The 14,412-nt window shown below is 49.6% G+C and overlaps 1 protein-coding gene across 3 annotated transcripts in view; it reads left to right on the top strand.

Moving 5' to 3' along the window:
- Window positions 1–14,412, top strand: part of PRKAG2 (protein kinase AMP-activated non-catalytic subunit gamma 2) — a 345,959-nt gene that overhangs the window by 130,198 nt on the left and 201,349 nt on the right. For all 3 annotated transcript variants that reach the window (XM_060248011.1, XM_060248010.1, XM_060248009.1), the window contains one exon: window positions 6,790–7,072. In XM_060248011.1, coding sequence (XP_060103994.1) covers window positions 6,790–7,072 — 283 coding nt within the window. The remainder of the gene's footprint in view (window positions 1–6,789; window positions 7,073–14,412) is intronic.

Here is a 14,412-nt window from a genome sequence, read left to right as displayed (position 1 = left end):
TACAAGGCTCTTTTTTTTGTAAGCTCTTGGAGGATTAGCTACATCAGGGGTGTGTGGCCTAATATGCAAAGGAGCTCTGGCTAGAATTCCACCCCTGGCAAAGAGCCAGCGTGGCGTCGTAGTTCATGTGTCAGACCAGGATCTGGGAGACCTGGATTCGAATTCTCGCTCTGCCACAGGTTTCTCAGCCTTACCCACTCCACAAGGTTGTTGTGAGAACAAACTGGAGGGAGAGGAGAGTGGTGGAAGTGACTTTGGATCCCAGGGGGAGGGGAGAAAAGTGGGTGATAAATGAGGTAAATCAACAAAATAACCATTCAGACCCTGGCCCCCAAAGACTTCGCAGTTGCTCTTCCTGTTGACAGCGGAGGATAGGACTCCCAATAATGGGTTTAAATCAGGGATGGCCAAACTGTGGCTCAGGAGCCACGTGCGGTTCTTTCACACATATTGTGCGGCTCTTGAAGCCCCCACCGCCCCCATTGGCTAGCTTGGAGAAGAAGGCATTTGTCTCTTTAAATCGCTTCTTCAATCCAAGACAGCTGGCAGCTTGGAGAATGCATTTAAAGTTTAAGTGGCTTTCTTTCCACCTCCACCTCCCCTCCCTATCTGTTTTCCTCCCTCCCTTCCTCCCTCTAACATCTGACACTGATGTCTTGCGGCTCTCAAACCTCTGATGTTTATTATATTTGGCTCTTACTTTAAGCAAGTTTGGCCACCCCTGGTTTAAATTAAGGGCAGGAAGGTACCGGCTGGATATTAGGAAGACCTTTTTCTTCATTAAGAGTTGTTCAGTAGTAGAATCAGCTCCCTGGGGGGGTATTGAGCTGTCCCTCACTGGCAGTCTTGAAGCAGCAGCTGGACAAACACTTGTCCGGGATGCTCTAGGCTGATCCTGCACTGAGCGAGGGGTTGGACTAGATGGCCTCTATGGCCCCTTCCAACTGTGATTTTATGATTTTGTGCTCCGGAAAACACAGTCTGGGGGTCAGAGGGCTTGCCCAAGGAGGAGAGACTAAAGACTGTGAGGTTTTCAGGTTAGAATATGAGGGGACACAAAATGTTGGCAAAAAGGACCCTCAAAATGCAGCCAATTTATGGTGACCCCTCATTCTAGGCCAGAGACATTTGCCTTTTCTGCTGCTGTACAGCAACCCTGGGCTCCCTTTGGTGGTCTCCCATCCAATCCTAGCCAGGGCTGACCCAGCTTAGTTTCTGAGATCTGATGAGATAAAACTAGTTTAAACCCTCTAGGACAGAGGTGGCCAACGGTAGATCTCCAGAAGTTTTTTGCCTACAACTCCCACCAGCCCCAGCCATTAGCCATGCTGGCTGGGGCTGATGGGAGTTGTAGGCAAAAAACTTCTGGAGAGCTACCGTTGGCCACCCCTGCTCTAGGTCAGGGGAGAGGACATTATACAGAGCTATAAAGGCAGGTATGGTGCAAAGACTCCATGGGGGCATTGTGGGCTAAGCATTCTTCCTTCAGACTCTCACGGGTGACAGCTAACGGAGCAATCCTGGGGCCAAGCACCTGCAAGAGGGCCCTGAACAATGCCCGAAGGGAGTGTAAGGGGTCGTAATGGCTTGACCCTTATAAGCTGATCAGGGCGGCAACCCATTGCTTTGGCTACTGGGCAGCAGTACGATAAGATTCCTCTTTGGTGCTGGTCCTCAGGGTGTCACTAGGTGAGAGGGATAGATTTGCAAAGCCCAAGGCGGTAGCAGGCTACAAGAGATGAGAGAGAGAAGGGGTACCTTTCTGCTCCCAGCTTCCTAAGAGGGCTGCACCCCAGAGAGAGGGGAAGTCTAGGGCAGAAATTACCCTCTCTTATATAGGGCAGCAGAGCCTGTATTTATTTATTTATTGCTCTGATGGAGAAGCGTTGGAATTCAAGTTAATTACATTTCAGCCGCTGATGTATTGTATCTTAAATCCAACCAGGAAATGTCTCTTGTAAGCCCAGGGGAAAATGTAAACCCAGTGTTGTTCAGTTGACACCTTGTGTGTGGAATTGCCTTTGATCTCGTATGCAAGGTGAATAGCCCTTCTTCCTACCCCAAAGTTCTCTGGGTAGAAGAAGTAGCTAACAAAGAGTTGTAAAATAGCCATGTAACCGATAGGACATAGATAGCCATGCTAGAATGCTAAGTTTTATTTCTTTTATCCCAAGTACCTTTCCCTGATGTTTTATACCAGTAAACTTTATTTCTTTAGATAAAGTCAGGGCTTTTTTTGGAGCAGGAACGCACAGGAACGCAGTTCTGGCTGGCTTGGTGTCAGGGTGTGTGACTTAATATGCAAATGAGTTTCTGATGAGCTTTTCCTACAAAAAATCCTGTGCAAAACAATGGTACCATCAAGAGGTGTGGTCTAATATGCAAAAGAGTTCCTGCTGGACTTTCTCCTACAAAAAAAGCCCTGGATAAGGTTAAGTCTCGTCTCCATTTATTGCAACCTCCTCACCTCTGAATTTAAAACATATTTCCCAACAAGAAGGAACGCCCCTCTGTGGGCTGTGCCAGGTTTGGTGACCTCTCTGAGCTCTAGACGGCAGGCTCAAGTTTTGGATCAATGCAGAAAGATTCATGCAGCAGGAGAAAACTCACGGCATTTAGGGTCGCCAGCCTCTGGGGGGGGGGGCTTGGAGAGCTTCTGAAATTACAACTTGTCTGCAAGCGACAGGGTTTGGTTTCCTTGAAGAACACGGTTACTTTGCAAGGTGGACTCGTCTATAGCAGGGGTTCCCAACCCCTGGTCCATGGACCAGTACCGGTCCGTAGCCAGTTAGCAACCGGGTCGTGAGTTGTATAATTATTTCATTATATATTACAATGCAATAATAATAATAAAAAGATTATGATGATGATGATATTGGATGTATATCCCGCCCTCCACTCCGAAGAGTCTGAGAGCGGCTCACAATCTCCTTTCCCTTCCTCCCCCACAACAGACACCCTGTGAGGTGGGTGGGGCTGGAGAGGGCTCTCACAGCAACTGCCCTTTCAAGGACAGAGTCTCAGAGCGGCTCACAATCTCCTTTCCCTTCCTCCCTCACAACAGACACCCTGTGAGGTGGGTGGAGCTGGAGAGGGCTCTCACAGCAGCTGCCCTTTCAAGGACAGAGTCTCAGAGCGGCTCACCATCTCCTTTCCCTTCCTCCCCCACAACAGACACCCTGTGAGGTGGGTGGGGCTGGAGAGGGCTCTCACAGCAGCTGCCCTTTCAAGGACAGAGTCTCAGAGCGCTCACAATCTCCTTTCCCTTCCTCCCTCACAACAGACACCCTGTGAGGTGGGTGGAGCTGGAGAGGGCTCTCACAGCAGCTGCCTTTTCAAGGACAGAGTCTCAGAGCGGCTCACCATCTCCTTTCCCTTCCTCCCCCACAACAGACACCCTGTGAGGTGGGTGGGGCTGGAGAGGGCTCTCACAGCAGCTGCCCTTTCAAGGACAGAGTCTCAGAGCGACTCACCATCTCCTTTCCCTTCCTCCCCCACAAAAGACACCCTGTGAGGTGGGTGGGGCTGGAGAGGGCTCTCACAGCAGCTGCCCTTTCAAGGACAGAGTCTCAGAGCGGCTCACCATCTCCTTTCCCTTCCTCCCCCACAACGGACACCCTGTGAGGTGGGTGGGGCTGGAGAGGGCTCTCACAGCAGCTGCCCTTTCGAGGACAGAGTCTCAGAGCGGCTCACCATCTCCTTTCCCTTCCTCCCCCACAACAGACACCCTGTGAGGTGGGTGGGGCTGGAGAGGGCTCTCACAGCAGCTGCCCTTTCAAGGACAACCTCTGCCAGAGCTATGGCTGACCCAAGGCCATGCTAGCAGGTGCAAGTGGAGGAGTGGGCAATCAAACCCGGTTCTCCCAGAGAAGAGTCCGCACACTTAACCACTACACAAAACTGACATTGGATTTATATCCTGTCCTCCACTCCATATTTCAGAGTCTCGGAACTTGCTCACAATCTCCTTTCCCTTCCTCCCCCACGACAAACACCCTATGAGGTGGGTGGGGCTGAGAGAGCTCTCCCCAGAAGTTGCCCTTTCCAGGACAACCTCTGCCAGAGCTATGGCTGACCCAAGGCCATGCTAGCAGGTGCATGAGAAGGAGTGGGGAATCAAACCTGGTTCTACCAGATAAGAGTCCGCAACTTAACCACCACGCCAAACTAATAGAAATAAAGTGCACAATTGTATCACCCTGAAACCATCACACACACACGCACACCGGTCCGTGGAAAAATTGTCTTCTACAAAACCAGTCCCTGGTGCCAAAACGGTTGGGGATCGCTGCTCTCTAGCACTGTACCTTGTTGATGACATCCCTCCCCTCCCCAAACCCCATCTTCGCCAGACTTCACCCTCTAGGTCTCCAGGAATTTCCCAACCCAGAGCTGGCTGCCCTACAAGTCTCAGCGCCAGCCCCAAAAGTAGCTTGAAAAGATGTCAAAGCATAAAAAAAACAACAAATCGATTACCTGTGTTTCTTGAATCAGCTCGCCTTCCTTCACATCCTCCTTCCGCCCCCTGGTGGTCAGCCTGCAGAACGACTTGTGGAAAGTGCGGGACTCCCAAGACCTTACAGACCGCTGGAGGGGCAGATGCTTGTTCCCTTGCCCTTGATTGACAGCCCCCAGGCTTCCACACTTGGCTAATATTTAAATGGGACGTGCTGAGACCAAGGCCTGCAGAGATGCTCAACCTTTGCTTTTTGAACTTGAACTTTAGGAACAGCCAGGCCTCCGGAAGGGCCTGTGTATGTTAAACTCCCTGATTATCCATGTGTCATTTTTATTAGGGTTTAGATACCGTCAGATACGCATGTGGAAAGTACAAAAACAATCCTACCTCGCAACTCAACGCGGGGCCTGCACAGCAGGAAAAAAACAATTCCTGGCGTTGTCCTGGGATCTGCCCGTTCCTCTTCTCGTTAAAGTAAATAATTGATCAAATTATCTTTTTTGAGTTGCCTTGACTGGAATGATAACGGGGGGGAGGGGGTGTTCAAGAATGGGAACTGATCAACTTTCTTTGTGTTCCCCTCGTACTGTCTCTTTAACAATAAAACAATTAAAACAGCGATGTGTGCAGCACGTACCATGAATATCAGCATATCATTTTAATTGCTTTCCCCCGCTCCCCGCACGGTGATAGGGGTTATGGTCGAAAGCTGCCAAGAAACATCATCTGCGTTGCCGTGAATGCTTTTGCATTTTGGTGGAAATCAGAGGAGAGTTTTTAAAACAGCTGTCATATCTTATTGGCAGGGCCGGCCCTGGGGGGTGTGGCGCCCCAGGTGGACTAACTACCCACTGCCCCCCTCTGCAGGAGCACCCACAGGCCACCCCTCCCCACTTCTCCCCACCGCAATGCAGTGCCATGTTCTGCACCCCCTCACACACACTCAGAGGAGCGACACCAGCCCCTTGCTTACCCACTTTGGTGAGCATCAGTAGAGCACACACTCCTCGGAGCGTGCCGGGGGGAAGGTGGCCTGCCCGCTGCCCCCATCCCCGCCCCTCGGTGCGCTCAGAGGGACGACGGTAGCCTTCTGCTTACTCGCTTTGGCGGGCATCACGTTCTCTTAATAGACAGCAGGAAGAGGCTTCGCTCACCCCTCCCTTCCGGAACAGTAAGGGAGGGAGGCTTCAGACTCCACTTGGAAAGGCTTCCTTTTGGATGGTGTGTCTGTGTCTTTAAGGCTGAATGGGGGCGGGGGGAGCAGGCAAAACAACATGGCTGCTCCCAATGGCTGTGAAAGCAGCCCAGACCCTCTGTTGGTTGCACAATCTTTTCAGAGGTCGTTTACATAGGGAAGGTAAACTGGAACCTTTGGTTGCTCTGGGTTACTTCGAAGAAGTTGGAAGTTCAGCAACTCGTGAGTAGAGATGCCAATTCCCAGGTGGGAGCAGGCCCTCCCCCGCTTCAGAGTCGTCAGAAACGGGGTGGGGGAGGGAAATGTCTGCTGGGCACTTCATTATTCCCTATGGAGATCAATTCGTATAGGGTATAATGGAGAATTGATCTGGGGGTATCTGGGGCTCTGGAGGGGCTGTTGTTTGAGGTAGAGGCACCAAATTTTCAGCATAGCATTTGATGACACTCCTCAAAATGCTCTCCAGGTTGCAAAAAGATTGGACCAGGGGGTCCAATTTTATGAGCCCCAAAAGAAGGTGCCCCTATCTTTCATTATTTCTAATGTAGGAAAGGCATTTAAAAAGTGTGCGGTTCCTTTAAATGTGATGGCCAGAACTCCCTTTGGAGTTCAATTGTGCTTGTCACAACTTTGCTTATGGCTCCACCCCCAATGTCTCCTGGCTCCACCCCCAATGTCTCCTGGCTCCACCCCCAAAGTCTCCTGGCTCCACCCCAAAGTCCCCAGATATTTCTTGAATTGGACTTGGCAACCCTATCCTCAGGCCAGCAGCAGAGCCTAGAAACAGTGGGGGGAAAGATGGAACCCTGCGTAAGAAGAATTGTTTTGGCCTGCTACCTAAAGAAACTTAAGGGAGGTGCCAGACATGCCTCAAGGGGGAGGGAATTCTAAAGGGAGGTGCCACCACTGAAAAGGCCCTCTCTCTGACTGCCCCTTGTCTCGTGTTTGCCATAGACAGCAGGGCTTGGAATTGAATATGCATTTCGTTTTCTAATCTCCAACAGTGTTGCCTGTGCAGTCTTTCAGCGTGACCCATTTGCTGCAGGAAGATGATCAGTCATTCAGTGAATGGCTTCTTGCCGGCATGCTTGGAGAGCAAATATTTGACACTTGCCCTTTTCCCCTTCCCTCCTAGGTGGAAGACTGCTACAGCACCGGCAGCCCTTCCAAGGGGCTCTTCTCCAAGGGGCTCCAGAACCGCCCTTCCAGCCCCGCCTCGGCCCCTGTCAAGACCAAGCAGAGCCCAGGCTCCCCCAAAACAGTGTTCCCTTTCCCCTACCAGGAGTCCCCTCCGCGCACCCCCCGCCGGATGAGCTTCAGCGGGATCTTCCGGTCTTCCTCCAAAGACTCTTCCTCCCCCACCTCCAGCTCGTCTACCTCTCCTGGTGGCATCAAGTTCTTCTCCAGGTCGAGAAAAAGTAAGGAAACCAGTTTTCTTTTGGGCAAGATTCGTATTATGTCTTTTTCTTTAGAAGTAACGGGAGTGCCATGCCGGTAGAGTGTTTGTTACCCGATCGATCGTTACTTTTGTTTCTTGATGTGGGTGAATGGTAGAAATCTGAGTTCCTGGGTCCTTGATTTCAACCTGGGTGGCCCAAGCAAGCCCAGTCTTGTTGGATCTCAGAAACTAAGTAGAGTTGGCCTGGTGAGCACTTGGATGGAAAGTCCAGGGTAGCTACACAGAGGCGGGCAACAGCAAACCACTTCTCATTGTTTCTTGCCTTGCAAACCCGTTGGGGTCCATTGGCAGACTTGCCAGTTCTTTCCATCACCAGCTATTCAAACTGCGGGTGGTGGGGGGAGGGGAAGGACCTCTTCCATGGAAGGAGTGGAAGAATCCTGAAGTGAAGTGCCTCAATGAGAGAGTTTTCTGCAGTAGGTAAAACCTTCCTTTGTACCAGCTGAAAACTGGAGGAGTTGGACAACTCTTGTTGGAGGACTTTGAAACACCTTCTCTTGATCAGATCCAGGGGTGGAATTCTAGCAGGAGCTCCTTACAAAAAGGAGCCTTGTAAGCTCTTGGAGGATTGGCAACATCAGGGGTGTGTGGCCTAATATGCAAAGGAGCTCTGGCTAGAATTCCCCCCCCCCCCCAATTAGATCATTTCACTAATGTGAAAATGGCTGGCTTTTCAATGCAGCACTTTAAATTAATACCTTTTAATATTTAGTTTTTATTGTTTTTATCTCATAAGCCACCCAGGGCAGGTTCCTGGACAGGTGGCATAAAGAATTTTCTAAATAGCTTCAAAAATGAATAATGCTACCACCTTCCCACAGTGCAAGATTTCTTGCACCCGGGGAAGATGCAGAAAGTACCATTAGTAACCAGATAGAGATTCCTGAATGGTGGAACAGATGTGGATGCTTGAGCATCCACTGATAGAATTTATTGATCACTGCATTGATCAATCACAAAATATACTGGATTTACTACCATTCCATAGGGCTTGTAAAATAGAGCAATTCCACCAAGCTTTTGGCTGAGGCAAGCGGGCATCTTCATTTCATTGTTTATACCATCTAAATTCTAACAGACCTCCCCTGCAATGACCAGCCATCTGGACTGTTAGATATCCGGTCAACATCTAGGACATCTATAACATCTATGCCTTAACTTATAAAATGTGCTACACCATCCAAGCTGCTTTATCTTGGTTGCTTGTTCTGATTGTTTTGTTGTTTGGATTTTTGCTAGTAACCTGCCCTGTGCCCATTATGGGAAAGGGCAGACTGTAAATCCATTAAATATATAAAATAAAATAAACATTTCAGAGAAAAACCAAAATACAGCCCAATATGGGACTGGATTCGGTTCTATGATGAAAATGGGTTTTGTGGGAATGGCTGAATTCCTTTGGAGAGCCAGTTTGGTGTAGTGCGCAGACTCTTATCGGGAAGAACCAGGTTTGATTCCCCTCTCCTTCACTTGCACCTGCTAGCATGGCCTTGGGTCAGCCATAGCTCTGGCAGAGGTTGTCCTTGAAAGGGCAGCTGCTGTAAGAGCCCTCTCCAGCCCCACCCACCTCACAGGGTATCTGTTGTGGGGGAGGAAGGTAAAGGAGATTATGAGCTGCTCTGAGACTCTTCGGAGTGAAGGGCGGGATATAAATCCAATATCTTCATCTACCTCACAGGGTGTCTGTTGTGTGGGGGGGAAGGTAAAGGAGATTGTGAGCTGCTCTGAGACTCTTCGGAGTGGAGGGCGGGATATAAATCCAATATCTTCTTCTTCTGTTGGCCTCTTCTTCCCTCTGATGATGTGTATATTCTCTGCTCTGGCTTGTTTGAGCGTTGTCTGTATGCCTACTGACAATCAGGTAGATGTTCTTTAATGGTGGGCCAGGTTTTGGAGGCTCTGTGAATGATGGGACGGTTGTGGATATTCTACAGTGCACTTTATTTTAGTTGCAGTGGGGAAGAAAATCAACACCACACAAATTCTCTTTTGAGCGTTGTGCTCTTCTGATTTGTACCTGAAGGTGGTGCTGCTAGTTCAAATTCTGCTGTACCATTTTTTCAGGGAAGGAAAGCTTTCAGTCTGCTGAATTTGTGCAATGTGTTTACATGATGCCCTACAACAGAAGTTCTTTGTCCCTGCCTTTTGATAACAAGTTGGTTGTGTTTGGACTGTGCTTAACTGACAGTTCTTCTTAAAGGCTTATTCTTTTTATAAGTCCCAATTCACCTGCAGTTTGGTAAACGGGTTCCAAATCAGTTATCAAGGGGTGAGTCGTGATCAGCTTGCTCATCTGTTTACTTGTTTTTTCCATCAGTGGAGATCGGAACCACAGAGGAAAACAAAACTGGAAAAAACAACACCCTCGCTCCATGTAGAAAATAATTCTCAGTGTAATCCACAATCTGCAACTTCTGTGTGCTAATAAACAATTCAGTGATACAGATAATAAAACAGTCCTATGCATGACACAACCACTGTCCAAAGAACCACGCAACGTTTAAACTGTAGTCCAACGAATGATAATGAACCATTTCGGAAGTATCCTTCTTCAGGGAACTGTCTTTTGTACTCATAGGTTCAGAAGAGCTGAAGTGCCATCGTTCATTTCCTGGCTTTCCAAATTGCTATTTTGTTTGAATCTATTGGATAAAAATATGGAGCAGAGGTCCATCGGTGGCTATTAGCGACAATATATGTGTGTGTATGTTTATATCTGGATCGGGGTGGCTCGGCGGTACTGATGCTGTTGGATCTATCGGCGGCATTCGATACGGTCGACCATCAGTTGCTGACTTGCCGCCTCGCCGACGCGGAGATTCAGGGGCTGGCCTTGCAGTGGCTTTCCTCTTTCCTTGAAGGTCAGGGACAAAGGGTCGCGATTGGGGGGGAACTATCCCAGAGGCGCTCACTTAACTGCGGGGTGCCCCAGGGAGCGGTTCTCTCCCCGATGTTATTCAACATCTATATGCCAGCTCTATCTACTTATGGACGGCCGACCGGTCTGCGCCCCAGAGAACCTAGATCAGGCATTACAGGCCGTGGCTGAGTGGCTCAGACTGAGTGGACTGACACTGAATCCTGCGAAGACAGAGGTCCTTTGTTTGGGCCGTCGGGGACCGGGGGGCGGAAATCCTCCTGCCAGCTTTTGGCGGTGTACCGCTGAGGCCAGCGGACAGGGTCAGAAGCCTGGGGGTGCTACTGGAGCCGTCCCTAAAGATGGAGGCTCAGATAGCGACCACTGCCAAGTCCGCGTTTTTTCATCTTAGACGGGCAAGGCAGTTGGCCCCCTTTCTGGACCCCGACGACCTAGCAACAGTGATCCATGCTACGGTCACCTCGAGGTTGGATTACTGCAACGCCCTCTACATGGGGCTGCCCCTGTGCCGGACCCGGAAATTGCAGCTGGTGCAGAATGCCGCGGCCCGGCTGTTACTGGGCCTCCCAAGATGGGGGCACATTCGGTCGGGTCTTCGGGCTCTGCACTGGCTCCCAATAACATACCGGGTCTGGTACAAGGTGCTGGTCATTACCTTTAAAGCCCTATATGGCCTGGGACCTGCCTACCTGAGGGACCGTCTCTCCCCACACGTTCCCCAGAGAGTACTGAGGTCTGGGACTCAAAATCTTCTCAACATCCCCGGGCCCAAGGAAGTGCGTCTCAAGACAACTAGAGACAGGGCCTTTTCTACAATGGCCCCTATGTGGTGGAACCAGCTACCGGAAGAGGTGAGGGCCCTGCGGGATCTTATCCCGCCCTTCACTCCGAAGAGTCTCAGAACGGCTCACAATCTCCTTTACCTTCCTCCCCCACAACAGACACCTTGTGAGGTGAGTGGGGCTGGAGAGGGCTCTCACAGCAGCTGCTCTTTCAAGGACAACCTCTGCCAGAGCTATGGCTGACCAAGGCCATGCTAGCAGATGCAAGTGGAGGAGTGCGGAATCAAACCCAGTTCTCCCAGATAAGAGTCCGCACACTTAACCACTACACCAAACTGGCTCTCCGCACACTGGTTAAGTCCACACACTTAACCACTACACCAAACTTTATTTCTTTTTATTGCCATCTCCACACCTTTGAATTTTACACAGTTTCCCAACAGTTGGGGCCACTGAATGCCACCTGAAAAAATTAAAAGGCCCCCTATCTTCCAAATCCTGGCTACGGGGCCGCCCTTGGGTGTCATGTTGGGGAACCAAAGAAGAGAGGAGAGAGTGGTAGGGCTGAAAAAGTATCCTCTGAGCCATTCCCGCTAGCTGTGGGATATGACATTGTGGATAGGCAAGCTGAAGCTATTTTTGTTTTGTAAGTGTGTCTTGCATTTGTGAGTATGTTTACAATGTAGAAGAAGAAGACTGCAGATTTATACCCCACCCTTCTCTCTGAATCAGAGACTCAGAGCAGCTTTCAATCTCCCATATCTTCTCCCCCCACAACAGACACCCTGTGAGGCGGGTGGGGCTGAGTGGGCTCTCGCAGCAGCTGCCCTTTCAAGGACAACCTCTGCCAGAGCTATGGCTGACCCAAGGCCATTCCAGCAGGTGCAAGTGGAGGAGTGGGGAATCAAACCCGGTTCTCCCAGATAAGAGTCTGCACACTTAACCACTACACCAAACTGGCACTCTCCGTGTACTTATGGAGTTCTGCAGCGAAAGGCAAAAGAGCTCAGGATGCTTCCCTTTTTCAGTGCTGGCTCTTGCCTTGCATCCAATGGAATCATGTCAAGCTCTTTTTAATTATTGGGGATTTGGGACGGGTTTGGAGATTTGCGCATCTGTATCGTTCCAAAGGCTGCGAAATTTTGCAGATCATAAAAATGCGTTTGAAGCGTCTGGTTTTGATCCAGTAAAATCCTGTTCTCCTCTGCATAGTGAAATTAATTCTTTCCACCCTGTTTGACAAAGATAAAATGACACAGAGCTTTTCCCCCCAAGGTTGAAAACCCTGCACTTTTAACTTGCTTAGCATGATCTAGGCCCCCAGAGGCTTTTCCTAGAATGGCTGCATTTGAGGAAAGAATAGTCAATGGAGCCCATATTTGCTGTAGACAGAGCTCAGTGGTATTTTCTTGCCTGTACTTGTAGCTTACTTTCAGTCATTCAGGGAAGATCTTCATGCTCAGCCAATCAGAAACCATCCTGAGGAAAAGTCCCAACTGGTCCCGGCCACTTTCCAAAAGCATTTGCTGAATGCCAGGAAGGTGTTGAAGGATGGCTAACCTCTTGGGGACTCTGGTTCTAGAAGGGTCAGTTCTGTGGCCTGGGCATTCTACCACCTTTTTACAGCTCCAGAAATGGTACTCGCATGCTCAAACGTTCTGTTTGGGAGGACCGACTTGAAATTATGGGATCCATACTAAGGCATCTTCTGTCAGTACATGGGAATGGATCTTGTGGACATTTCTGCTGGCAGAAGGGGGGGGGGTTTGCTGATTCCCCCCCCCCCTTCTTCAGCAGACCTCTGTCTCTCCCCTTGTGCTGTTCCAGGTGGGGGGCATCTCCCAGGAGAAAATCTCAGCCAGCATTATTGGCTGCTGTGGGAGGGGGAGGGGGGAGGAGAGAAAGTAGTGCTAGTTTGGTGTCATGGTTAAGGGTGTGGACTCTGATCTGAGAGAACCGAGTTTGATTCCCCACTCTTCCACTTGCTGCTGCTGGAATGGCCTTGGGTCAGCCACAGCTTTCGTAGGAGTTGTCCTTGAAAGGGCAGCTGCTGTAAGAGCTCTCTCAGCTCCACCTACCTATCTGTTGTGGTGGGGGATGGTGGTAAAAGGAGATTGTGACCGCTCTGGGACTCTGAGATTCAGAGTATAAAGTGGGATATAAATCCAATATCATCTTCTTCTTCTTCTTCTTCTTCTTCTTCCTCCTCCTCCTCCTCCGACAGGTATTTTTGCATCAGCAGTGATTTTGGAAGTGATGCAAGATATATTCACTTGTTTAGGTATTGCTAACTGTTGGAACCACCCATGTTTAGTCAGGAGAGAGGGAATGCATTATGCTGGAGAGTGAAAGCTGGCTGGAGCTTTTTGGGGGGTGGAGTCTGGGGAGGTCAGACTTTGAGGAGGGGAGGGACTTCAGTGGGGCACTATGTCATAGAGCTCACCCTCCAAAGCAGCCATTTTCTCTAGGGGAACTGATCTTGGTTGTCTGGCCATCAGCTGTCATATCTGGAGATCTCCAGGGGCTACCTGGAAAGTGGCAACCGTAGTTTATGACACATCAGGAATCAAAATAGAAATTTTCTTCTGGGAACGTCCAAGGTAGTTTGCAATAAAAGTGTGCAAGGATTATAATCAAGATAGAATCTGTAATGAAAGAAAAAGCAACGCATGAATGCTTGCTGCTGTGGAAATGGAGGAAGATTATTTAAAAACTTCAGCAGCGACTAAAACAGAGATTTTCCCAAAGGGCTTTAAAAGCAGCATGGATTCATTAAAGAGCAATCTAAAAGCCTTGTGAGATCATAGCATCTTTTTTTGTTGTTTTAATCTTGCTGCTTTTCTGACTCTTGAACAGAACAAGTTTCCAACCCTCTCCCAGGCAATCGCCGAAGCTAAAATATTTAGCCAACTGCAAAGGGAGTTTTCCAATTCCCATCGTTAAGGAAAAAATGAGATGATTTTTTTTCAAATGGTAAAATCATATAATCTATTAAGAGAGAGGACAAATACCGTTCTCTCAGATCAGACCAGATTCCACACTCCCATGAAACATGAGATCATGTGCAGGGGTCATTTTGTAGAAAAATAGGTGGTGGAGCTCATTAGCATAACTCATTAGCATATGCTGCCCCCCCCCAGCCAAAAGCAACCTGACACAAGAAAGGAGAGCCCCAGATGAGTGAGGCCTGCTTGGACTGGCTAGAGATCCAGCCAGCCTGAGCAGGCTTCACTCACCTGGGGCTCTCTTTGGCCACACCCCTCCAGTCAAAAGGCCAGCAAGCCACCCACTGCCCAAAATCACATAAGAAGTGGAGAAAGGGTGTGGGGGGGCTTCTCCAGGGGTTAATGAGGGCTGCTGGGGGTGTGGCAAAGCCCCTGTTTGCTGGCTGACTACCCACTCTCCTAACTCAGGGATTGGAGCGTGCAGTTGCACTTACTATTCAATGGACAAGGTAGGTGGGGAGTAAGAGGAGGAGCCATCAGAAAGGTTCAGAAGCTGCACTCCTGTGAGCTCCTGCTGAATTTGAGGCCTGATCATGTTCATGTGTTAGAATTGGAGGAGGGGAGCCACAGGTGCCCTGGGAGACTCACAGGTAAGGCACACAGAGGCCAAAATCTCTCCCTGCCACTGCCTGCC

The sequence above is a fragment of the Heteronotia binoei genome, chromosome 10, assembly GCF_032191835.1.
Source record: "Heteronotia binoei isolate CCM8104 ecotype False Entrance Well chromosome 10, APGP_CSIRO_Hbin_v1, whole genome shotgun sequence".
Taxonomy (NCBI): domain Eukaryota; kingdom Metazoa; phylum Chordata; class Lepidosauria; order Squamata; family Gekkonidae; genus Heteronotia; species Heteronotia binoei.
This window is presented reverse-complemented; position numbering and strand designations above follow the sequence as displayed.